Source organism: Fulvia fulva, chromosome 13, assembly GCF_020509005.1.
Source record: "Fulvia fulva chromosome 13, complete sequence".
Taxonomy (NCBI): Eukaryota; Fungi; Ascomycota; class Dothideomycetes; order Mycosphaerellales; family Mycosphaerellaceae; genus Fulvia; species Fulvia fulva.
Genome location: NC_063024.1, coordinates 273,203 through 298,508, shown reverse-complemented (window position 1 = coordinate 298,508; position 25,306 = coordinate 273,203). Strand labels below are relative to the sequence as shown.

The 25,306-nt window shown below is 52.4% G+C and overlaps 9 protein-coding genes across 9 annotated transcripts; 5 read left to right on the top strand and 4 right to left on the bottom strand.

The window, feature by feature from the left end:
• Window positions 1–285: 285 nt before the first annotated feature.
• CLAFUR5_14182 (Dothistromin biosynthesis peroxidase dotB) lies at window positions 286–1,861 on the bottom strand (the record flags this gene model as incomplete). The annotated part of the gene is made up of 7 exons (XM_047913330.1): window positions 286–643; window positions 741–931; window positions 997–1,153; window positions 1,209–1,253; window positions 1,310–1,482; window positions 1,540–1,611; window positions 1,664–1,861. The coding sequence occupies 7 exons, from the start codon at window positions 1,859–1,861 to the stop codon at window positions 286–288; spliced, it is 1,194 nt and encodes a 397-aa protein (XP_047769453.1).
• A 1,483-nt stretch (window positions 1,862–3,344) lies between these two features.
• Window positions 3,345–4,961, bottom strand: CLAFUR5_14181 (26S proteasome non-ATPase regulatory subunit 12; the record flags this gene model as incomplete). The annotated part of the gene is made up of 3 exons (XM_047913329.1): window positions 3,345–4,454; window positions 4,523–4,819; window positions 4,872–4,961. The coding sequence occupies 3 exons, from the start codon at window positions 4,959–4,961 to the stop codon at window positions 3,345–3,347; spliced, it is 1,497 nt and encodes a 498-aa protein (XP_047769456.1).
• A 538-nt stretch (window positions 4,962–5,499) lies between these two features.
• Window positions 5,500–5,990, bottom strand: CLAFUR5_14180 (Tyrosinase-like protein orsC; the record flags this gene model as incomplete). The annotated part of the gene is made up of 2 exons (XM_047913328.1): window positions 5,500–5,535; window positions 5,586–5,990. The coding sequence occupies 2 exons, from the start codon at window positions 5,988–5,990 to the stop codon at window positions 5,500–5,502; spliced, it is 441 nt and encodes a 146-aa protein (XP_047769455.1).
• A 6,664-nt stretch (window positions 5,991–12,654) lies between these two features.
• Window positions 12,655–15,281, top strand: CLAFUR5_14177 (ATP-dependent RNA helicase DEAH12, chloroplastic; the record flags this gene model as incomplete). The annotated part of the gene is made up of 3 exons (XM_047913325.1): window positions 12,655–12,975; window positions 13,039–15,015; window positions 15,081–15,281. The coding sequence occupies 3 exons, from the start codon at window positions 12,655–12,657 to the stop codon at window positions 15,279–15,281; spliced, it is 2,499 nt and encodes an 832-aa protein (XP_047769263.1).
• Window positions 15,282–15,770: 489 nt separating this feature from the next.
• CLAFUR5_14176 (uncharacterized protein) lies at window positions 15,771–16,453 on the top strand (the record flags this gene model as incomplete). The annotated part of the gene is made up of 3 exons (XM_047913324.1): window positions 15,771–16,032; window positions 16,095–16,215; window positions 16,264–16,453. 3 exons carry the CDS (start codon window positions 15,771–15,773, stop codon window positions 16,451–16,453), a joined length of 573 nt encoding a protein of 190 aa, XP_047769264.1.
• Window positions 16,454–17,621: 1,168 nt separating this feature from the next.
• CLAFUR5_14175 (uncharacterized protein) lies at window positions 17,622–18,482 on the bottom strand (the record flags this gene model as incomplete). The annotated part of the gene is made up of 2 exons (XM_047913323.1): window positions 17,622–18,188; window positions 18,243–18,482. 2 exons carry the CDS (start codon window positions 18,480–18,482, stop codon window positions 17,622–17,624), a joined length of 807 nt encoding a protein of 268 aa, XP_047769265.1.
• Window positions 18,483–19,084: 602 nt separating this feature from the next.
• Window positions 19,085–20,134, top strand: CLAFUR5_14174 (uncharacterized protein; the record flags this gene model as incomplete). The annotated part of the gene is made up of 1 exon (XM_047913322.1): window positions 19,085–20,134. One exon carries the CDS (start codon window positions 19,085–19,087, stop codon window positions 20,132–20,134), a length of 1,050 nt encoding a protein of 349 aa, XP_047769266.1.
• A 690-nt stretch (window positions 20,135–20,824) lies between these two features.
• CLAFUR5_14173 (uncharacterized protein) lies at window positions 20,825–21,894 on the top strand (the record flags this gene model as incomplete). The annotated part of the gene is made up of 2 exons (XM_047913321.1): window positions 20,825–21,307; window positions 21,373–21,894. The coding sequence occupies 2 exons, from the start codon at window positions 20,825–20,827 to the stop codon at window positions 21,892–21,894; spliced, it is 1,005 nt and encodes a 334-aa protein (XP_047769267.1).
• Window positions 21,895–24,344: 2,450 nt separating this feature from the next.
• Window positions 24,345–25,151, top strand: CLAFUR5_14172 (uncharacterized protein; the record flags this gene model as incomplete). The annotated part of the gene is made up of 2 exons (XM_047913320.1): window positions 24,345–24,486; window positions 24,541–25,151. The coding sequence occupies 2 exons, from the start codon at window positions 24,345–24,347 to the stop codon at window positions 25,149–25,151; spliced, it is 753 nt and encodes a 250-aa protein (XP_047769268.1).
• Window positions 25,152–25,306: the final 155 nt, after the last annotated feature.

The following is a 25,306-nucleotide window of genomic DNA, read 5'->3' as shown; positions in this document are numbered from 1 at the left end:
GCCGGCAAACAAGCCTTGATCTCTAAGCCAAGCGATAGCCCTTGAAATCCGTTGGACTGGGTCGCGCAGGTGCAACATTGTGTACAGGTGACTGAGTCTACAATACACTTCCAGAGCCACACAATTCCCCCATGATATGCATTGCTCTGGATCAAGATTGTCTGCGGAAACTTCGTTCACATTCGTTTCGTGTACTCGTATACATCTCGTCTGCTCAACATGCTATCGCAGGGAAGAAGGACTGCCCTACCCACAGGCCCATACGTGAGTACGATCTGGCAAGACTTAGTAAGTTCCCTTACTCGACAACTTAGCGCTGCCCGGGAACTGATCGAACTGGCTGTCGTCGGTAGCCTGCAACTGAGGGCAACCCAAAACACTTGAGGCTTGGCCCGTCACCGCCCGTATCATAGAAATAGGCTTGTCCAGAGCGCCGAAGAGTGGCTTCAAAACATCTGGCGCAGTGCCTGCGGCAAATTGCATGGCAAAGCACCATGCATTATTGCCTTCAGCCAGGGTCTGCCCGTTGAAGACACCCCCAGAAAGGTCCCCGACGTTAACACCAGTGAAGGTGTTTACCTCGCCAGTCCAACGGAAAGGAATGTCGGGTTGATGGAATCGAAAAAGAGGCCGGCGGCGACCGCTGCGACGAAGCCGTAGTCATCGGATGAACGACGATACCCTGTTTTTGAGGTGGTGTTAGTGATGCATATGATGACTGGAGGGGCTACGGGTGTCACCCACAATTCTCGGGAATGCGCTCTGTGCCGGGTGTGTGCACCAATTTATCGTCTGGACCAGGGTAACCGAAGGAAGCCTTCAGAGTCTCTTTATCCAATGTTCCCTCCTGTGGATCCGCGCCGGTGTGGTTGGCCCTGAGGCGGCAGATGAAAGAATACGCAGCTGGAAGTACGGCAAGACCGGGGACAGACTGTGATGATGATCAGCAACAGGCTGTGTGCATTATCGGTAAGGTACATGAGAGCAAGCACTCACTGCGTTGAAGAAATATGGGTTCGTGGCGATGGAGTTCTCGAAGCGATTCGACCTATGGTGACCAAGGACCGTGAGGTCGTAGTTTGGGTTTACAACATCCTTCTGCATGTCGTAGAGAGCTTGAAAGTTCTCGGGAAGGCTTCGGAAATTATTACCACTGACAGAGTATTAGTCCAAACAGACCTAGGCTCAGACGAGACGTGAAATCTTACGTGACGTAGAGGTCTCCACGAGTCGGCGAGGCATCGCCCTCATATCTGCGAGGACTTTGTCAGCTCATTCTCTGACATGTATGCAGCTGCCGTATGCTCACTTGTTATGGGATCCCGAAAGGCCTTGAGGCTTTCCAATCAGGCCTGTGCCACCAAGAAGTCCGCCAACGAGGCTATCCGGTGGAGGCCCGCCGATGATGGACCACGACAAGAGATCGCCATCGAAGACGGCACCGTAGACGGCCAAGAACTGGGCAAGCGGAATATCGACACCCTAGAACCAAAAATCAGGTCGTATCCTATTCATCAGTCGCTCGATCTCAGTACGTACGAAGACATCGGTGATAGCAGAAAAGTCCTCGATGGTGCCAACGCCACTCCGTGGGAGGTATCCATGATTCGCCTATGACACGTCAATAAAGCAGACAAGCAGGAAAAGCTAAAGTCCAACCCACCAGAGCGTTTAGACCAGGGCATAGGCCTCGGATCTCTCCAGCTGCGAAGTTGGCTGGTTGATATGCGTGGTCGCCTGTCACGGGAACAGGTTTCGTGGGATCGATTGCGCGCTTTGATACGGCCATTCGCTCCAAAGTACGGCAGCTTCCCCATCTTTGATGTTGGGAGGGCATGGGCAGCAGCACCCAACAGGACATGAGTCGAAGAGTACTTCATTGTGATCGAATTTAAGGCTCGTGATGGAGAACGGTAGCTGAGCATAGACGCCCAGTCAGAGCTTCTGGCGCTTATGTATATGTGGGCATGCAAAGACTGCTACAAGTCGGTGGAGTAGCACCGTGTCCGTAGGATCGACTAGCACTTGGTGACGCTATGGCATTGCCGTATAATCAACCAGTCCTCATTGGTCTGATCGTCGCTCTGGCCAAGAAGAGCCTGATCATGAAGGACCCCTTCCCCGCAAATGCAGACCTTCCTGGGGAGGGCTCGTTTTATGCATACTTGAAGGCGCACGGGAAGAAAAGCGGGAAGTCTCCACACGCTAGTCGTTGTCAGATGATGCTTGGCAAACGCCTCGTGTACATGTGGTGAAGTCCCGCAGATTTTGGATGAGATGAAGTCGCGACCTGCTGCATTTAAGTCGCGGGCGGAGAACGGCAGATTTGGGAGGTGAATTACAATGGAGATGGCTGATGATCAGGCCCTGTTCTCTTTGGCAATTTATTGACAAGCTGGCCCAACTTATCACTCTAGCTTGGCATAAGTTATTGACAAGTTCTTGGCAAACTGGCTGTTCCCTCCGACAAGCTCAGATCCGTGGTTTGGCCTCTTAGCTCGTTGATTCGCCTGTGGGTTTCCATTGCAGGTAGCTTGCAGCGATCTCGATTTCAAGAAGTTGGTGACAACTTGGTGATAATCGTGCTCAGCCGAGGCGCGGTGACAAGCTCGGAGGCTGAGCTTGTCAAAATCGCTGTGAGTATCATGTCTGCTATGTAAGTACGTACACGAAGCTGGCACGCTAGCTACTGATAAGTTTTGAGACTGAGTCTGATAATATTGTCAAAGAGAACAGGGCCTGAACACACACTAGGAAGCCAGCTTCGCAGCCCGTGCCGGCCGTTCGTATGTCATCCCGCAGCCACTGCATCATCACGGGCCTCATGTCCTCATCGAGGAATAGCTTCCCTCAACAGTTGTTCTTAGTCGAATCGAATAGTCGCCATGCAGCAACTCACTCGCTGTGGTGTGGTACCACGTGTGCACGGTAAGCACTGTCGACTGGCGCTGCTGCACGGCACATTCGGTCAATGGCGATCGTTTTGGCCCATTTCGCGCACTCGTCATCGTTTCGCTTACCGTAATCCTACATGTATTGATAACATCTTATGATTCTAGTCAGTCCGCGGCGGCAGTAGTACTGTTCCTGAGTGTAGTAATCTTGATCGAATCTTTTCGCATTGCTGGTCGAATGCTATTTGCTACGCAGATTCGGATACAGGATAGCTATGCCCATCTCGACCCTGGAATGATACACCATATCAGCATTACAGTTCTCTATGTGCCAGGCTATCTGCGAGCTCTGTGGTTCGCAGCACTGACGGGGACAAACTTGACCCTCTTCACCCTAGTGCTTACATCCAGTAGCTCCGCTTCCTCGCCATCGCTAGCGACATCGGCTTTCTAAGCCTTAGCAGTAGCCTTGCTCGACTGCTTCTCAGCCACGGGCTGAATGCGAGCCATCATTTCCTCCTTCGTGATCAAATGGTCGATACGCTCGAGCAACCCCAGCAACTGCTTCATGTTGCTGCTCCACTCGTTCAGAACTTCATCGGCGTCACGCTTCTTCTCAAAAGTGACGATCTGGGCCGGTCGATCGATGCGGGCGTATATGGTCTTGCTGGTGACAAGATCCGAGATGTACTTCTCAGTCTCCGATTCCGACAGATCCAGAAGCTGTGTGAGGCGCGAGAAGTGCACGCGGGTGTAGTACTTCGCGATGACACGAACGTTGTGCTCGATAACGCGCTTGCGGAAGTCCAACCACCGCTGGTGTGCCTTGGGGTCCTTCTTGTTCTCCTTGAGGTCGAAAATGTCCGTTGCGGTGAGATGCTCGCCGTAATTCGACTCGACGGAAGGCCATCGCATGAGCTCTGGCACTGTGAAGAGCTTCAACAGCTGGCCCTCTCTTGGAGTATGCGTGCTGATGCGACTGTCCTGTGCAATGCGATGGAGAAGATCGGACTGCTCGTTGTCGTAAGGTGCCAAAAGGACGAAGTAGATGACGCGAGCCAAAGCCGCACTCAGCTTGGTCGCGTCCTCTTCCACAGCCTCCGTGTCGAGCACCTGCCGGTAGTGCTTGCAAGCCTCAAGATACTTGTCGTCGTGCTTGGCGAGTGTGATTTGCTGCTCGTAGTATCGCAGCTTGAGATCCGTCGGGTCATCGTCCTCTGGCTCTTCCTCGCCTATTGTGCCATCTGATCGCATGCGCTCCCGCTCTTCCTTCTCCTTTCGTGCCTTCTCGAGCTCCTCCGCTGTCTTCTTTGGCTTGCGCGAGAAATATCGTGTGCTGATCTTTCGTGATAAGATGCCGGCCTGTGTCCAGTCGCCATCCTCAATGCAGAGCGATACCTGATCTAGGATGAACTCAGTCTTCTCCCTCCTGCTCATCGACCCGAAAGTCTCGACCTGCAGCTCGCAGAGGATGTCCTTCGCAGCCGTGATGTCCTTTTGCTGGTGCTTGATGTTGGATAGTGTTCGTGTGACACGTGCTCGCTCGACTTCGACGAAGATCTACAGCCACGGCCTGTTAGCACTTTCCGTGCATGGCACTTAGCAGCATTCCCTCATATTCGACATACCTTGCCCTCAGTCACAGTCCGCAAAGTCTCGATGACGCTCAGCTTGCTGTTCAAGCTCGGTGTGTCGTCCAAGAAGCCCATGACAACCTGGACCATCTTGGTGATGGCCTGCTTGAGCTGTCCATGCTTCTTGCTGAGCAGCTGCACCTGCTCATTCAGTAGTGACCAGTCGCCAGACTGCTTCGATATCGTGACGATTGCTACGAGGAGGCGCGATGTGGATGGGAGATCGGATGATTGTCGTGTCTGCTTCTCGAGACTGAGCAGCTTGTCGACTGCCTGCTGTGTTTGTCCATTCTATCGAACTGTCAGTATAGTCTTCACTGTCATGTAGATGATATGTCCTCACTTGTGCGATCTTCTCAGCCTCTGGGATGGCAGCATCGACTTCCTTGGTGTAGTCTCTGTCGGCTTTTATGATGGAGCCATCGCCCGACATGATGGCGCTCTTATGGTGCTACACGGGAGTGGTCGAGGAGCTGTTGACTTTGGTATTTGATTGTGTTATCGTGGTATATCGTAGATGGTTGACGCTGCAGGAGATGTTGTTGTTCAGTGTTGGTTGATGATGCACAGGCAGTGAGAGCTGTCGCACTTGCAGCACGCGCCACGAAAGTCCGAGCGCGGCTCTGCGGGACTGCCGAAACTCAGTGGCGATGCAGGAACAAGGTTAATCAGAACTTTGTGAACATCCATCAATGGTTCATTGAGCACTTCCACGTGCCGAATATTCTACCTAGCTCGGGATGAGCCACCTGCACACCAGAATGCTGTTTGTGTACACTATCCGTCGATTATGATGGCGTAATGTGAGTCCGATCCCATCCCCGCTCGTCGAGGTTTCATTACTGTCGGTTCCATCATGCCTGACATCCACGCCTCGTCACTCATAAACATAACAAAAAGGCCCATCAACCGTACTCAACGCATCCTTGATCCTCAATCCCTTGAATCCATCATTAATCCCCAAATCAAACCTAGACGTAGTAGCGGTGCCAGGTGAGGAAGTTGCCCTGCTGCAGTTAATTCTGGATTTACAGTATCGATGCAGGTCCTCACGTACCGTCGAATGAATCGAGAGCGTCTGGTTGATATGTGTCGCCACAAAATCATCGTAGCGGTTACGAGCACCTGGTGCAAGATCGCCACTGATTGATGGCTTGCTTTGTAGGCATCGCACAGCTCGCACGTAAGCTCGCTGCTGACTTGGCCGTAGCGTAGACCATTCTCTTCGAACAATGACATTGTCGGCTGTGCAAGCTGAGGAATCGTTGTATGATAATGTTTTAGAGTGAAGGCGGTTCTGTACGTTGAGAAGAGCCCCTGCTGCAAGTCTGTCGGTTCCTGAAGTCGAAGCGGGAACCCACTTGCTGTGCTTTGGTTTGTGCTGCGCCAGAATGTTATGTGGTGGAGGCAGCGCGAAAGCAGCGGTCGCCAAGATGTATGTTATGATTGTGCTCTTCATCATGATGGGAGTTCCCTCAGATGTTCGAAACCGACAAGCTGCGAGAGCACGAAAAGTGAAGACAATCCGAGACAGAGAAGGGAATGATCTCGACTTACATCGCATACATACTGTACCATTGCTACCGCCTCTGGATGCTGCAGGAGCTGAAAGATGGCTCACCGTCCTAACGAGCAGCAAGCGTCGTCGGAAAGTCGGTAGCACACCAAGTGGCTCGATAGAACTGCAATCAACATGCATTGTCATCCTCCTAGCCTCGCCGGCTCGAGCAGAGCGCACCGCAATAGAGCGGTATCGCTTGGACGATTTGCGACCCTGCTTCTCAAGCTCAAAACAAGAACTCGACATGCATATGGTGTGGTGTAGGCTATGCGCGAAGCTTTCCTGCTACTGCATCGGTCGTGTCACTGCTCGTTTGGGCAACACCATGGCCTCTGGAGCCGGGAGCATTCCTTCTGAGCTGTCACCTTGGCCTCTTTCAGGCGAATGTGCTCGTTCAGAGTGTGTGTATGGAGAGTGACGAGCGAGACGTTTCGGGCAGGTCCATCGAGGGCTCGGAGTGTGGTCGTGCGCGTGGTGAAGACGGATCCTTGCAATGGCATGGCATGTACCTTGCACATCGATGTTGCAGTGCATGTGGCTGAGAGGTAAGCATGCAGCCGGAGGATATTGGATATTGTGGTGGTGGTGGGATGCGTAGCGCAGGAAGTGACTCCTGGTGCGTGCCGTGTTGTTGCTGCTTTCGGCTCCGATGTGGTCCCGTGGTCAATTCTCCGAAAAGGAGCTGCTTCCTTGACATGTCCTCGAAATAACACAACATGCCCTTCGTCAGTCGCTTGGGCAACTACGGATCGTACAGTCTACACCGACTGCAGCAATGCGTCCTGGCCGGGAGGGAGGTGTGCGGAGGTGAGCGATGCCCAAACGACAATGTTGCACAGCTTGCGGTGGTACATGTCCCGAAGAGCTGAACATGCTGTCCCAAGTCGCTGTATACTTGGCGACGTGAACAACATCCGGCTCTCCAGAGCTCTCGACCAGGACGATTGTGTTGAAGACGCTTTTGACTGGACCTCTGAGGCTTGGACGGGACATGTCCCAACGACATTTTCCTGCCGTCTCCTCTCTGTCGAAACGAGCAAATTCAGCCTATTTAGCTGCCAGTGCCTCTGACAGTGTAGCAGACACAGAGGCTCTTCGAAGCCATGCTGGCTGCTGGCTCGAGTTCGGTCATCTCATGAGCTGTGGTGTGTTGAGAGTTGGCAGCACAAGATGGAACATTGTTCATCGAAGTGGCTTGGGCGTGGCCTCAGCCGGAGCACCAGCCACACCTTGACCGCCCGTCGGGAGCATGATCACTGAGGAGACCCAGCATTTGTCTTGGGCAAAAGTGCTTGACATCTTCATGAGAGCACTTGTTGGACATGAGCAACGACTTTCCGCGAAGCGCCTGACGAGTCCAGCAGGTTTCCCAGTTCATTCACCTTCGCGGTCCGTGCAGGACGAGCCCCTGCTGGGCCTCTGATCCTTGTTGTATGTAGGGGTGATTGACGAGTGTACAAGCTTGCTGAACCATGAAACAATAAGGGTGATCAGATACCTTCTGAATTGCATAAGATGTATCTATGGTGGCTACAGATATTGCTGATATAGGGTGTGTGTGCCAAGTCCTGACTAAAATGTGCTGTTGGCGGTTGTGAACCTCCAAAGGTAAGCGTAGCGGAGTGGAGCTCTCTACCAACCCTTCTAGACTGCAAAGTAGCGTGCAATCCACGCTACCGCTACCTGACGTACAGTGCTTATTATACGACGACATAGGCGTTAGCGACGAGTATATGTTTGCGAGTTCGCCAACAGGCACAGGGCGGTAGGTCACGTGACCCTAAAACTTGAAAGTTGGCTAATCAGAGCGGGCGCCAAGGCTAGTTGAGGGCTGGTGATAGAGCTCCACTCCCTCCTCGCTGACGCCACCACCTACGCTCGAGTGTTCGCAAGCTCACACGTCGCTACGGTGGATGGCTAGCGCTCGTCGGTCGTTACGCTTAAATATGGTACCCAAGTCACCTGATTCACAACACTCCCCTTTCAGGCTGGCAGATTGTCTGCCAGGATGACCCCATAGACCTAGTAGGTGCAGGCAACTCGTATATCCTTCAGATGTGCATCACTTCAGCTGTTTTGCACATGTTAGCATATGCCAAACTGCTCCAGTTATCACAATCATCAGGTGCCAGAATGCCTGTATAGCCCCACTTCTGAGCTTATTGAGCTTCATCTTTCCTCTTTTGGAAGCAATTGGAAGCTTCTCTTGTGAAGGGTCCAGCAGGCAGTAGCAAGTGTCATAAGCAGGCGTGCTTAAAAGAACTTCCTGTAGCACCAGCAACTCTTCCCTCTTCATACCACATCTGCAGTGCCAATCCGTCCACCAACCACCTCACCACTCCTCACACCGCCAACACCTCACACACACACTCCAACATCCCAAACAGCTCTTCAGAGCTGCCAGGTATGAGCTGTGTGTCCCAGTTTGTAGTAGTGATCTTGAGTGCTAACAGTTGCAGATCATTTTCCTTTGTTATGAGATGGCTTGCTTTGAAAGGCAGCCATGATATGACCCTGATGGGTCCCTGATGATGAGCAGATAGCTCCAAAAGTTAATACAAATGAATGTGCTTTGAACAAATGAAATGCTCTATAGTATCCAGTGACAAATGAAATTGTGCCTCAGCGTGAATGCCTTCTCAGAGAATGTGGTTTAGGGACTTTGGCTTTGTAAGCCAGTCTGCCAGCTGAAGGGTTGTTAGGATATTTTCAACCACAATGACACCTTGCTCATGAATCCATCTGCAGAAGTGATTCCTGAGCCTGACATACTTTGTCCTTTTGTAGTTAGAGTGATCCCTTACAAGCTTAATAGCTGACTGGTTGTCCACAAAGATTTTGGATAGGGATGCTTTCCATCCTGTCATCTTTTGAGTCTCCTGCAGGAGGTTCCTCATCCACATCACTTCTCTACAGCATTCAGTGAGGGCCACATATTCTGCCTCAGTGCTGGAGAGCACTACCTCCTTCTGGAGGGCAGATTTCCATGCTACTGGGCCTCTAGCCATCTTGACTAGGAGCCCAGACGTGGATCTGCCTGAGGGATCCCCAGAAAAGTCTGAATTTGTGTAGATTTCAGGCCTTAGTGAAGAGTTCTTTCTGAAGATCAGGCCCTTGTCAATTGTTCCAGCAATGTATCTCCAAACATGCTTCGCAGCTGTAATGTGGTCTGCAGATAGGTTGGTCAGAAATTTGGCCAAGTGATTTGTGGCATAGGAGATGTCTGGCCTTGTTTGGTTAGCCAGATACTGGAGTTCCCTAATCATTGTGTTGAGCAGATTGTAGTCCTAGATAGAGCATTGTGAGGTATGCTTCTTATACAGGCGGTCAAAGGGATACTTGACACTTTTGGCTTAGTCAAGGCTATGCTTCTGGAGCTTCTCCAAAGCATAATGCTTCTAGGAGATGAGAAGGTCTCCCTTCTTGTTCAGCTTCAGATACATGCTAAGGAAGAGGTTAGTGTCCACAGTCTTGATAGAGTACTTCTTCTTTAGGCCAGCAATGAGGTTGTTAATCCTCTTTTCAGATTTGCTAAAGATTTGGAAGTCATCTATATAAAGGAGGACAAGAATGTCCTCCCCCTGAAAGAGGCAAGCATCAGAATCTGTCCTCTTCAGGCCAAGAGCTTCAAGAGTCTCTTTTGCATCATAGTACTAGAGGTTGGCTGACTGTTTCAATCTATACAACCCTTTCTTGATCTCTAGGACCAGGTTTGATGCATTCTTCTTGATCAGTTCAGCTCCTTCAGGTGGTCTAATGAAGAGAGGTCTATCAATCTTGGGGTTCATGAAGGCTGTTTCTACATCAATTTGCCTTCTCTTCTAGCCAAGCACTATGCACAGGGCCAGGAGGATTCTGCCAGTAGCATGCCTTAGGGTGGGTGCAAATGTGTTGACATACTGACCCCCAGCCTAAGGTCTTCTTCAAAGTCCTGGATCAGGATCTTCTTGGTGGTAAGGTTGTAGAGTCTGTTGGTGATGTAGCATGAATGCTTCATAGCAAAATGCCATATGAATTGTGGGAGGCCAGAGTCTATCATGATAGCTCTTGCCTTGTTCACCACAACCTTGTTGGAAGCTTCTGCAATCCCATTCTGCTCAGGAGTGTATGGGGCTGAGAAATCCCATCTGATGCCTTCAGCCTGGCAAGTTCCTTGTTGTTGAACTCCCCTCCTTGGTCAGAGAACCATATCTTGGGGGTCTTCTTGTAGAAGTTCCACATCTTGGCTAAGAATGCCTTGATTGCTGCAGGGGCATAATCTTTCTTCTCCAATAGTATGCACCATCTCATCCTTGTCTTTGCACAGGTGAGCATCAGACAGTACTTGTACTTCTGTGAGGATACTAGCTCAATTAGGCCAATCAGATCTGCATGAATTTCATCAAGGGCATAGAGTACCAAGGGTCTGGGAGTTCTTAAAACAACTCTCTGTGACCTGGACAACTTGTATAGCCCGTAGTGTCCAAGTTCTGCAGTATTAATTCCTTTAAGGCCTGTTGCTACACTCTTCGTAGCATTAAGCAAGGTGCTGCTCATGTGCCCAAGTCTTTGGTGCCATCTAACAGTGTCAGCTCTTGGCTTGGCAAAGGCAAGTGCTGCAAGGCCTCTTAGTTTTGATCTGTTGATTTTGCTCTTTGGAGCTCTCCTAATGCGGAAGTTCCTAAGCACAGTCACATTCTTGACTGTTATGAGCAAGCCCACTAGCTTGCCTTTCTGGAGTAGGGTGTTTGATGGCCTGTCTATATAGATGCTATGATCTTTAAACATAAGTTCTGCAGAAATCAATGTAGCATCAGCATCTAGGGAGTACAGGACATTGCGGGCCATAAAGGTTTGCTTTTGGCTAAATTGGTTCTTGAACACAATTTCCATGTCTCCCTCAATGTACAGCTAGGATCGTCCAACTGCTTGGGAGAAGCATTTAGGTTTGTGCAGTCGCCTCACATTGATAAGGTCATCCAGCATATTGGTGATGTGTAAGGAAGTGCCTGTATCCCAGATTTTGTCTGACATAAGCAGGCTAAGCACTGCAGTAGCGGCTCTTCTATAGGTCAGTTCATTTGCTACCATTGCCACTGCTGCTCCTGCTCTCCCATAAGGTAGTCAGAAGTCTGATTGCTCCCCTTCATCAAAAGCATCTCGCTTCTGAGGGGTGTCAGACTCTGATTAGTCATCATCTTCAACAGCTGCTGCTGCTTTGCCCTTTCCCTTGCCTTTCTGGCCTTGGACTTTCTGATTTAGGGTTTCCTCCTTCCTAGAGTCTTTCCCTTTGCTCCTAGGGTTCTTCTCCGGATGCTGCTTAAAGCCATTGGCATTGGTGTGCTTATAGGTGCATTGAGTGCACAGATCCTCATCATCAAAAGCTCCCCTAACAAGTCCAGTCCTGATAGATGTTGGGACTTGTTCCCTTCTAAGGGTAGAGATCATGGTCTCCAGGGATGTGGTTTCTAGAGGATTGTTGTGCCTCTATGTTCTGAGCCATTTAACATAGTTCAGTCCCTCCACAAAGTTAAGTCTGTAGTACCTATCTAGCATAACAAAGAGAGGCTTAAGCTTCTTCTTGTCATCCACCTGTGAGGTTACTATGAACTGATCTAGAGCAATCCTGTGGTTGTGTACCTAGGATTGGAATGATTCACAGTATCTGAGGGTGTTTGGGCGAAGCTCATCAAGCTTTAGCTTGTTGACACTCCTCATTGCATCATATAGATCAATTGTGACCATAGGTTTCTAGGTTGTTGCAATGGTATCATACAGCTCTTTGGCAGACTTGTCTGCCTCACCAAAGTTTAGCCTTATACTTAGATCAAGTCTTGATGTGATGCAACCAAATGCTTTTATATTATTGATCTTCCATTTCTTGTATGCAGCCTTGTAGCCTGGGCTATCCTGCCCAATGGGTGTGGTCTCTCCCCCATAAGTTGCTGGGGAAGGCATTGAAACCTTGTCCACCCAGTCCAGATCATGGAAGACATGCCCAGCTAGATCGTTCTCCAGAAGGGCTGTCAGGAGCATCGTTTTCCAGGCTTGGAACTGGACTCCCTTCTTCAGCACCTGGTTGTCCTTGGCGGATTTGGCCAGGCTGCTGTGGTTGTTTGTTCTGCTCTCCATATTGGGCCTAGCTCTTCTGCTGTACCACTGGTATTAATGCTTAGGACCTCGGCTTCCTGCAGGTGTTGCTGAATCGATTGGATACAGGTAAGGCAAATGCAGGGTCAGGGTCGCCAGCAAAGCAAGCTGATCCTTGATGGAGGCTCTGATGACAATTCAGGCTTCAGGTCGAATAGGCAGAGGAGCACCCGGGCTCATAACCTGTTGTAGGGGTGATTGACGAGTGTACAAGCTTGCTGAACCATGAAACAATAAGGGTGATCAGATACCTTCTGAATTGCATAAGATGTACCGATGGTGGCTACAGATATTGCTGATATAGGGTGTGTGTGCCAAGTCCTGACTAATATGGTACCCAAGTCACCTGATTCACAGCAATCCTTCGATCTGAAACCCGGAGCATGTCTGATTCGTCCAGCCAGATCGCATCAAGTACCTCGCGCCTGTTACCACGATGGACCACTGCCGGTTTGGCGCGAGATGCAACAACAAGAACTGCAAGTATCGACATGATGGCATCGGCGCAGCGCGTTCAGGCGCCGCCCAGCGATCGGAGAAGGTCTGCGTCTTTTTTCAGCAAGGGAAGTGCGTCAAGGGCGCCGAGTGCACGTATAGACATGAGCGAGTGTCTCGTGCCGAAGGCCTTGCAGCTGAATCGCCGGTCCTCGATCTCCGGTCTCTGATAACGTGCAAATTCCACATAGAGGGCAAGTGCTTGAAAGGGAGGGAGTGTCCCTATGCTCATCCAGAGAATACAGCAGCAGATGGCCCAGAGGTATGTCGGTCCGCAATCGCAGCAAACTTGCGAATCATGAGCGCTGATTAAACATGACTTTAGGCGGACGACACTGCCGACTCATTTCAGCGCATTTATTCAGGTGCCCATGTCTGTTTCACAGCAGGCGGCGCCGTATCCAGCATTGCACTGACGCACGAGTTCTCCACTGTCCGTCTGACCGGACTTCCTCTGAGCACCACCAAGTCATCAGCTCACGAGTTCGTCAACGCCCTCGGATGCGCAATACCTGAAACTGTCACAATCGAGGTGCTACCAACTGCTGCCTCTGCAGTGGTATACGTGACAGCGCAAGACTCGACTTTCGCCAGGACATTTTGTGCGAACCTCAAGGCCAATCCGTTCAATAGAGCTGATTTAAGCGGAGTCAACGCAGCGAAGGTGCGAACACGACTTCCAGGCTGGACAGCCACCGGCTACTCGAGGCGTGACAAAGTCGCAGTGACATGGCAAAATCCCACTCGGTCTGCAGAGCTTCGATACCGGCCATCGGACGATATCACAGCATTGGTGGTCCACGCTCTGTTCAAGACCGGCACTTTGAAGCTTTGCGGCCAGAAAGTGTACGCAGGCGGAACGCCAACACTGCAAGGTCGCTGGACTACGCTTGTTTTGCAGAACGTGCCCTTCAACATCACGGAGGCCGACATCGAGAACAGTATACCCACTGCCTTCCACCCTGAAGAAGTCGAAATACCCGATGTCGATGATGACGGCCCGGAAGCTGCATCAGCACTGATCGAGAGTCTGCTCAGCAAGATTGGACCACTTGAGTTCACAGAGGTGACAGGTCCCCATCGCAAGTATTCGAAAGCCATAGCACGGTACTTCGATGAGAGCGATGCCAAAGACGCTGTGGCGAGACTACAAGCTACCACTTGCGACTTTCTGAATGGCGGACAGCTGAAGCTTGAGCTCCTGACTTCTTACACATTCCGCGTGGCGAAGCTGATCTACGATAGCGTGGAAGATCAGCTCGCCAACCTTGTCGCAGACTGTGAGGACAATAAGGTCATGTACAAAGTGTCCTTCGACCCTCGGAGACGCTTCGCCACGATCAGGCTGGAGAGCGTGAGCTCGTCCAACGTGGTTGCAGCCACCAAGACTGTCAAAGCTATCACGGATGGCATCCTCATGGAAGATGACGATGGACCAATTTGGAAACCTTCGCTTCGACACGAGAGCCATACTTCAGCTGCAGTACAGCGCCTGGCAGACATCTGGGGCGTCAGAATCCTGTGCCATCAAGCGAAGCGCAACATACGATACTACGGACCACCCGAACACTTTCGCTACATCAAGCAAGCCGTGTATGGTCTGCTTAGAGCAGGCACAGCGACTAGCAGGAGTCTTCCGCTCGATGACTCGCAATTCAAGTGGACATGCCAACAAGGACTCGCACAGATCAGAACTCGACTTGGAGCAGACAACGTATCGCTGGACATTATCTCACGACCCAAGAAATTGAAGGTCACCGGCTCCGAGACTACCTTCCAGTGGGCTGCGGGCCTCCTCGCGATGCACAAAGGCGACAGCAGCTTTCCTGACTGCACCATCTGCTTCACGCCAGCAGATGACCCTTTAACGCTATCTTGCGCTCACGTATACTGCCATGAGTGCTTCGAGGGCCTCTGTACTTCGACGGACGCAACAACAGCAGACTTCAAGATCATATGCCGAGGCCAAGATGACCAGTGCATGCGTGCCGTTCCACTCAAGGAGGTCCAAGCTCACTTAGCACCAGGTATTTTGGAAGAAGTGCTGGAGTCTTCTTTCGTAAGTCACATCCGCCGAAGACCTCAACATTACCGATACTGTCCTACGCCAAACTGTGGACACATCTTCAAGCTCCGCCAAGATCAGCTCGCCGAACACCGGCACTGTTCTCAGTGCTTTGGCGTTATCTGTACCTCGTGCTTCGAACAACATGATGAATCGCTATCTTGCGAAGAACACAGAGATTTGTCGACTGGAGGCTATGAAGCCTTCGAGCGCTTTAAGAGAGCTACTGATGTCAAGGTGAGTGGTTCCTACTGCTGCCGCTTATAGGCTCACGGTCTGTTAGACCATACTGACATCGATAGGACTGCCCACGGTGCAAGACGCCGCTTGAGAAGATTGGTGGCTGTAACCATATCACGTGCGGTGGCTGTAGAGCTCATATCTGCTGGGTTTGCTTGGCGACTTTTGACACGCGAGAGCCTTGCTACGTGCACATGAATGATGCGCATGGTGGGATTGGACTACCGGCGGAGGCCAATGGCGATGATGACGATGAGGACTAGTCCTTGAAGACGCCTCGGGCCGCCGGTGGGAATCAGGGATATCGTGGCAGTTGGTAGTGGGCCGTCTGTTGGATAAGCTGGTTGCCATTGACACCGCTCCATCGGCGCCATTGCGGCCACTGAAGCTCACAAAAGAAGCAACCAACGACTTACGGAGATGAAAGACGCCCTGTGAAAGAAGCGGTATGACCCTGCGTCGCGCGAGCAGCGCTTGCCTTCTTGAGATGTGATGCTCTTACCTCCAACATCACTTCTCGGCGCTTGCCGCTGCAGGCGCAACGGCTGCGCCGCGAGGCAGCCTCGACCTCCATCATCGGTCGTAATGACTGGAATAACTTGGCAATCAGTAGTTGAAACACCTCCCATACCACACCTTTCACATCTGACCGCTCACCATCTGCCTCTAGGAATGAAACAATCGCTTGTCGCGATGAGGCTCTGACAAGGTGCCAAGTACGACAGGCCGCCGACGAAGCGCTTCGCGTCGAGATGCAGTGGCTACATGAGCGCTTCACGACCATCGTCAGCACCAGTCTTCAGCTACGATCGCTGAGCAGTATCGAGCACGAACTTCAGCTCAACTTGCGCAAAGGCCTGCTACCCGTCGGACTACTTGCAGCGCTTTCCGTGTACTCCTGCTTGGTACTCCTTGGGTTCATCGCCACTCGCTTTTACTCAGAATGGAAACGCTGCAGGACGAGCCTCGGACACAACCAATATGTCGTGCTCGTCTTCAATCTCCTGGTCGCAGGTGAGGGCCAGATCGGCACATGCTTCTATGCCAGGACTGGAAGTGCTAATCAGCACCTACAGATCTCATGCAGAGCATCGGCTTCCTCATAACTTGGCACTGGTACCTCGTGAATGACATCGATTCATCAAGCGCCGCGTGCTTCGCACAGGGATGGATGATCCACTCAGGGGACCTTAGCAGGTTCGTTCACCACACTCCACGTTCGTGTACTCCACTGACGCTCTCCAGTGGCTTCTTTGTGCTCGCCATCGCTATGCATACTTACTTCACGGCCGTTCATGGTGGCAGACTTAGCCAGAGCACGTTCAATGCGATCATCGCTGCCATCTGGACTCTTGCATTCTTGCTCACGGTCATTGGTGTCGGATTGCATACTGACAAGTACTTTGAGAAAGCCGGTGAGCACTCGAAAGCATGATACACCAAGCCGATCCATGACCACTTTGCGATCATTCTAGATCATTGTCGTTGAAGCGTCGACACGCGACCCCTTGCCACAGCTAACACGTTTTGTTCACCAGGAGCATGGTGCTGGGTAGCTGCAAGATTCGATGACGACCGCCTGTGGCTGCATTACTTTTGGTGGGTGAAGTCAAGATCGACTGAGCCACAGCAACTGACGTGATGTCTCTAGGGTATTTCTCGTGCAGTTTGGCACCATCTCGCTCTACCTCTTGACTTTTGTCTTGCTCCGCCGAAGGACAAGGCAATTTTTGTTCAGGACCCCAAGCCTAACAAGCAACCCAAGCGCCGCTACAGTCAAGAAAGTCAATCGCATTGCCATCAACATGATGCTTTACCCATGTTGCTACATTCTCCTCACTCTGCCACTATCGGTGGGAAGAATGTGGTCTATGGCTCATGGTCGCACGACGAGCATCGTGTTCTCCTGCATCGCTGGCTCACTCATGACATCATGTGGATGGGTAGACTGCCTGCTCTACACCCTGACCAGAAGACGCCTATTACAAGACACCATGCCGTACGGATCTGGTCAAGGATCGACAGAATATCAGAGTCCGTCTCGGAGATCAGGCAGCGTGATGGTCACGCGGACCACAGAGCTCAGGTTAGAGCCTGCGATGCCACAAGTTCCGCAAGTGATGGCACCAGTCCATCAGCGCCACCCAAGTTACGGACCTCAAACCATGAATCCGGCTGATGAACCACATTCTCGTCATAACAGCACAGATCCGATTCTCAACAGTCAGACAAGGAGCAGCAGGATCGGGACCAGGATCTCAGGCGGACAGTGTCGCCAATCATGTTCTGACGAGGGAGACGATGAAGAGTATGAGCTCCACAACTGGGAAAAGACCTTGAGCGATACAGAACAAGCACGACCTCGGCGATGAAGGATGCTGTTGAGGGACATCTGCTCCCACCGAACGAAGCAGATACGTTGAGATTCACTACGAGCGATCGTCTTGGAGCCACAGATACGGGCATAATGAGATAATGACAGCATTTGGGAATACGACGACAGGATATAAGAGACCATAATGAGCATTGTACTCACGATCGGCGTGACAATTTACCACAAGATAGCACCAGCTACTTAATGCTAATGTAATGACCACCTCTCATCATTGATCACTCCCCCGACTGAAGACTTTCACATTCCCGTCGCGCTGTACCAGATACAACAGTTCAGCCTCCTTCACCCCATCCCCGCCCTCACTCTCACCATCATACCCCTCAGCATCTCCACCCTTCGTCACCCTCAACACCCCACTAACATCCTTCGCCGCCCCCGTCTCCAGCTCACGTACACTCATCACCGTTCTAGCATTGTGCGCTTGCGTCGTCAAAACTGCTGCGCTCTCTACTTCTATCGGCGTCGGCCGAGATTCTGTAGACCCAGTGGCGGCGGCCAAGAGTGGCAAATCCGCGGAGCAGGAGAGAATGGTGGCGTGGACTTGCGACCGTAGCTGGAGGAGGAGAGTGTTGAGATTTTGAGAGGTGAGGGTGCCGGTCGCGAGGAGTATGTCCGGGCCGTCGAGGACTAGGAGGATTTTGCTGGCGGGGAAGGTGGTCTTGAGGGTGGTGATTGTGGAGAGGATGAGGTTGGTGAGGTGGGGTTCTGGTGGGGGGGTGGTAAAGAGGTCGAGGAATGTGAAGTGACCTTTGGGGAGCTTGGAGATGTCGAGGCCCTGGGGTGTGTTAGAGTGATGGGCTGAAGGGGTGGTGGGAGAGGGGGGCTTTACTGTGGTTCGTCTGAGTTCGTTTTTCCAGAAGGGGAGGTCTCGGAGCCAGCTGATGAGGAGGACGGAGATGGGTTTCTCGGTTGATTCGTCGTTGTTTGGGGGCGAGAGGGTGCTGCTGATCATTCGGGAGGTCAACCAGTTGGCGTTACATCCTAGTGTTCCCGTGAGGAGAATGAGGCTTGTCTCTGGAGGGAGTTGCAGGTATGGTTCGAGGGCTGAGGGAGGTGTTCGGGTTGCCATATCTAATGTTTTGATATGGGTGTCAGTCTTTTTGGTACGGTCTTCTTGGCTAAGAATGTTACTTGTAGTTGAAGAGTGAATGATGGACTCACAATTTGATCGTTAACATTGGATTGTCTCGCATCCGGAGCGAGCTCCGCGCCTTCCTCGACATCAAAACTTCACGTCTTGTGCAAGGCCGCAACTTCATCATATTCATCAACATCTGCCTCGACGGTATCGATACTTTGTTTTCTGCTGAAGGTTCAAGCCTCAAGGTGCCCCCTTGTGCGATTCTTACCATCGACCTGAAGTGCTTTGCCTTCCAGCATACCAGAATTCGAACATCAATCACCATTACTTCACTGGAGCACCACGTAAGAAGATCTCATCGTTGACAATGACAGAACAGGCCATACACTTCCCCCATTGTTATGTCAGAAGCCACGAGAAGATGATCTCTCAGGCTATGCATTGCTTGCTCATGCTCGTTTTGTTGTTTTCTTGGTGACAAGGACGACACGAGTTTGCTGTCGTGAGTGAAAAGATATGCGACTATGAAGCACGGCGAAAGTTCTGATTCTATACCTTCTCAATCAAAATCTCAGTCACGCACATCAGACATGGACAACCCCACGAGCCAGATCAGTGCAACCACTGCCGGCTCCAGTGCTGCGAGCTATGTCCATAACCTTGGCGACAGCAATGATTTCGCCGATCTCATGGATCACAACTTCTTCAACAGGGAAGGTGTCATCATCTTGAGGCCTGGAAAAGGCCCTGTCCTCAAGAGCTACACAGTACCAAGAGCACTTCTGAAGCATCGCTGCCCTGCCTTCAAGTCAGGCATCCTTCCGGAAGATGACGATATCTTTGTTTTCAAGAATCACTCTGTAACAGCAGTCGAAGCGTTCTACTACTGGCTCATCCGTGATCGCTTGCCTGATCGTATCTCCAAGCCCCAGTCATCAGACGACGACACAGAACAGGAGAATGCCGAAGGCGACAACACAGATGCCGAACGTGGAGCCGTGAAAGACACAAAAGGCGACAGCACAGAGGTCGATAAGTCAGAGGCTGGTGAAGCAGAGGACGGTGAATCAGGAAGCGATAGCTCAGATGACGATTATTACAAGGACCCGACTGAATTCGGACTTTGGCTGAGCGCCTGGCTGATATTCCAGGAATTCTACGTCATAGTGCCTCAGAATCTGGTCATGAAAAGACTGTGTCGGCTCGTGGTGAGCTGCCGCTCTCGAGGCGATCAAGCATTCAACGAAAACGACATTGCCCTGGCATACTTCCATCTGAGACGCATGCAGGAATACCCTAATTCCGCCGGCTATAAGATTCTGCTCCAGTTCATCAATGACGCTTTGCTAATCGAGATGTGTCGCGACCCGTACGGCGAGTGGTTGGGATTGGTTCAGCATCATCCCGCTCAGACAAAGCTCATGCGCAGGACGGTCGATGTGTTGTCTCAGAGAGCTGCGAGTCCAGAGGAGTCGAGCATTGATGTTCTCACTGACAAAGTGGAAGAGTACAATCTCGGGAAAGTGGTTGTGGACGAACAGGATGGACCATCGACTCTTCCCAACATTGGTGCAGATTTGAGATTCGAGCAGCATGACTGGGAACGGGGTGGTGGAACTTGGCTGCTTGAGTACCATTAGCCTGCATTGGAAAGTACAGTATCGGTTCAAACGCAGTCGCCGTCTTCGCGCATTGGTTCGGGTTCGTTGATTGCTTTAGAGACATAGGTATGATCCAGAGAACTGGTGCGTTCGCTTCGGCAGACCGGTGACAAGCCCTTCATATTGCAGCTTTCCTTGTTTTACTACTCCTTTGGCAGCCTTAACTGTCGACAGCACAGTCAGTGTCTTCGCTCGACACAGCGATATCGACCGCATCGTGGCTCGAGTGGCACGCCAACAAAGTCACAGTACACAGATGCCATACTCAGCACATCTGGTTGCTTACGCGCAGTCGATGGTCTGCACACTCTTGCGAAGACCCGGCTCTGCCGACCGAGTGGTATTCAGACTGTTCGCCAGCGTCGTCCTTCTAATGGCGAGAATGATACACGACGAGATCACAAGTCACAAGGTGGCTGACGCCAACCACCTCGTGGCTTGCAGTGTCACATGCTGGCTTGAGCTGTACGAAGGGGTCATCAGCCATGGCACGACAAGCAAACAGTGAATGACCATGGCTCGACCTGCGTTGCGATCGCGGCTCTTAAAGTCTGCAGGACTCCTCAGCTAGACTGCGGTGAATACACACCTTCAACCAGTCTACCGAAAGCACACCACCAACAAAACTCGACAGGCACATTACCGCCGCCGAGCACAACCAAGCACAGCATGAAGTCCTCTCCCATACTCTACATGGCTTGCATAATCATAACAACCAGCCTCCAGCCCCCATGCATCCTCGTCAGAGCATCACCAGTCTTCTCGAACTTCTCTGGCCTCGATACACGCATCGGCTGGACTGCCAATACCACTAACGGCCACCTTCTGGTTGGACGCGGACCCCTCGACATCCTAGACCGCGCTTACTCGAAAGCCAAGAAGAAAGGAGAGAAGCGGTGGGCAGACTCGATTTCTGCGTCGATGGAGCAGCGTCAGGGTGAGTTTTTGGAGTGGGATGTTTTGGTGGAGAAGGCTGAGAGCGCTGAGGACAAGCAAGGAGGGGAGCAGCCGGTGGCGAAGAATAGTGGGTGGAGATATGATCTTGTTGAGAGCCAGGCAGAGATGGACGATGTTACGAAAGACTACACCGCCGCCCTCAACGGCGCCAAGCTCACTACGGAGAACTCGAGGAATGTTGTGATGTTGCACAAGGTACCATAACCTAACACCTACCCCCAGACCCTTAGCCAAAACTGACATTCCCCCCCCCCCCCCAGACCACCGACGCCCGCTACAAAGGCCTCTACAGCCCCTCCAACGCCCTCCTAATCGCCTACGAACGCCACAGCCCCTCCTACCAAACCTCCACGCACTCCCACCTCACCCCCTCCGACATCCCCGCCATAACCCAATGGTCCGACATCGCCTTCCTTACCTGGATGCACACCCTTGCCGACCTCTCACTCACCCCCGCCGAAGCGCCGCTTAAGCACATCTTCATCGGGCCTATTACGAATACCGAGAGTATCGATGTGATCAAGAAGGCGATCAAGGAGGCGGGGTATAAGGGGAAGGGGTTGCCGTCTTTTGAGGAGGCGGTGGAGTTGAAGAGGCCTGGGGCGGTTGTGGGGAGGGGGGATAGGCCGTTTATGGGGGTTTTGGGGACGGATAATTTGGCGGGGGTTGGGTATTTGCTAGCTCAGCATCGGGAGGTGTTGGGGAGGAGGGGGGTTGGGGTGTTGGTGGTGTTTGGGAGTGGGGGGAATTTGTATGTGAAGGTTGAGGTTGTGGATTGGTGAAAGGGGGGAGGGGTGTTGATAGGAGTCTTGCTGGGAGGATTCGTCTTTGGTGCTATGTTGTTGGATTTGTTTGTGCGCGGTCTTTGTGCTGGCGACGAGCGTTGGTGGAACGTTGTTGGCGACCATGTTCTACCACAACTCTGAGAGTGAAGAAGCGGCGTCAAATTCATGATTGCCCAGAACTTTGGGAAGGTCTGCCTGCAGATTTGTATTATAGGCGATTTTGAGATGTTGGTCTAGAGGATGGACAAGAGTGACTTGTCACATGTACAGTAGGTGCAGCCTGCTGGAAACTTCAAAACGGTTTGGGGTCATCCTGGTGAAGTCTGTCGGCCTCATTTGCCCTGCGTGATACAGTAAGCAAGCGAATGTTGACAATAGTAGATCGGCTGAGGTCGTCTTCTTCACCATACAAGACACCATGTCTTCAGGTTCTCTACTGTGCCAGCTCAACACGTCAATAAAAGTCGGCATGCCTCGGCCCGAAGTCACAGGTGCACAACCATCTTTGCTGGCACAATTCGCTTCCCGCTGCTGGCCGTGTTGCCTCAAGCGCAAGGCCAAGCTGCCTCAATGCTCAACAAAACGAGGGAAGCAGGAAGGGCAGAGGGTGAATGGTCAGAAGCCGGCTGCCGTGGCGAAGGGATGGCAGATACCTTCAGTGCCTCACTAAGCGTTCGTGGAAGATGCACACCAGCAAAGCGTTGGGATGTGAAGTAGTCCAGCTGGCACAACACGACGATGTCTCTGGCAGATGGCAAGCCAGCTTCGGGACTGCCTTTGTCGGCTGGCGCGAGAAGAGATGTTGACAGCTCTGACCTCGAACCCGAATCTCAAGGTCTGAGTGGTCCGAACACGTCCGTCGAGGCCGTTTCGTTGCGTCAGACATCACGCACGAGGCTCCCAAGTGCTTTGTACCGATTCGGAGATCCGAAGTCGAGCTTCTCCGGATACTGTAAGGCCGTTGTGGCCAATTCGAGGATCAGTGATTACGATCGCGGTTCGGACCTCGTATCATACGCCTTGCTAGCTTCAGATCTTCAAAGGAACTGCTGAACCTCGTTGTCGTCCCCAGTGTCCTTGCACCGGACAATGTCGCCGACACGCGGCATCTGATGTCAACCTCCTACGAGATGTCGTGCCCGGAAAGCCTCGTGTCTCTGCTGACGAGATATCGTGAACGGCGTATGGTGGAGTCAGGGCAATGTCGACGAAACAGCAGCCAAGAATAGCAGGCGTCCGCCTTCGGAGATTTCACTTTTATGCAATCTAGACGTTGTTCGCAGAAGCTTGACTTGACCTTCGACATCTTGTCTTGCGCAATCTTTGAACAATCCTTAGGGCCTGCACGGTGTGAGACAGCATGACTGGTCGGTCCTCTCAACAGCGGATGTCGCTCCTGATTTCCGGCTGATATTCTCAACCTATCGCTGCCACCACTTTCAGCGGGTCTTTGCCCCATCCTGAATGAAGATCAAATGTCGCTTCAAGAGTAGTGGACAGCATCCTGGTCTTCCCAATCCAGCGTTCCTGCAGTTCGACAACACTTCGCGACGACACAAGTGGGTCGGCCTGTTGTCAAAGTCGAATCTAAGAACAGCGACATGCATCGGATGTCGCTGTTGTCGACTGCAAAGGCTCGCTAAGTCGGCCAAAGCCCGTAACGAGGTCTAAGCGACACTGCAGCCACTCGGGCTGCAACGGGAACTCTTATAGAGCGACTTCTGGCCTCGCTAGACACATGTCGTAGGTGCTGTCAAGTCAGTGTTGTCAGACTACAGGAACGCTGGAATATGGTGGCGACTCAGGTCTGTACATGCTGCGCGGCGGCGTCGTGCAAGAATTATGGCGGCCAGACAACCTCCGACGCCTTCCACACCTGCGGCTCTGCATTTCCGTCGTCGTACCTGCAGCGGCTACAGCAACATCGACAGCCTACCGGCGCCATCACATCCATCACCTATCGAAACACGTGGTGGGCCCGATCTGCCAGGTACGCAAGCGATGTGACTGGCGGAGCACACCCGGCCAAGCGTCGTCAGCATGGGCAACCCTTCCCGTGGTCTGAACAACACCCCGGCCTAAATCGCCGCCAGACTACTTCTGCACACCCGAAATGATCCCTTTCACACTTGATACGCAAGCAGCAGGTCCAGGTCGCACACACGCGACGACTCAACACACCGCCACGCGACGGCGCCTCACTGCTTGTCCTGCTTGGAGGCATCCCACGCTGTGCGAGACGCGGAGCTCGTCCATGAACGTCACTGGCCGTGTTTGACTAACCCCCAGTACGGCACAGACGATGTCGGCGTTTGTAGGTATAAACACTTTACCCTGCTGCTTTCTTTCCTTCCCTACCCCAAGCCTCTCTTTAAACTTCACGTCTCGCGCAAGCAGCATATCCAACTACAGTCGCTCACTCAGCACAACCAGGACTTACGATCATAATGAAGTACCAATTCACCGTCGCCGCCTTTGCCGGCTCTGCTTTCGCTTCCCTCGAGGCCTACGGTGCCCCTCCACCAGCCTACGGTGGTGAGGAGGCTGTCTCCAGCTCTTCCTCTACCTCTGCTGCCCCAACTGCCCCAGGTGAGCCATAATAATCAATTACGATCGTTTGACCACGATTCTAACGAAAATCAGTCTACGGCGGCGAGACCACCTCATCTACCGCTGCCCCATCGACAACTGCCCCAGCCTCGCCAGAGTCGACCACCTCCGCACCAACTGCTCCAGGCTACGGTGGTGACAAGACCGTCACCGACGTCGTCAGCTCCTACGTTACCTACTGCCCGGAGCCAACCCAGTTCACCCACGAGGGCAAGACCTACACCGTCACCGCCGCCACCACCCTCACCGTCTGCCCCAAGTGCGAGGAGTCCACCTCATCGGCCTCCGAGTCCAAGACCAAGCAGCACCCAGAGACCACCGCCGAGACCACCGCCCCCACCGCACCAGTCTACGGCGCCCCATCCTCCACCAAGCCAGTCGAGAACTCCCCAGAGCAGAGCACCGCCTCCAGCTCGGCCCTAACTGCTCCAGTCTACGGTGCTCCATCGTCCAGCTCCGGCATCCAGACCGCCACCGTCCCAGCACCATACCCAACCGGCAACGGCACCACCCCAGCCGGCCCAACCGGCACTGGCGTCTCTGCCAGCGGTACCGCCCCACCAGCCTACACCGGTGCCGCTACCCAGCTCGCCGGTGGCGCCGCTGCTGGTGTCGCTGGTCTCTTCGCTGCTTTCTTCTTGTAGATACATGAGCATATTTTGCATCGAATTTAGATATGGGACTGCTCTTGTAGATACAGGACGATCAACAAGCAGGAAATACCAGTAGAGACAAGAACGCTTCTTGTATGTATAGTTTAATCCGACAGCGATGGCGGGCTGGTAAGGTACCTTGTGGT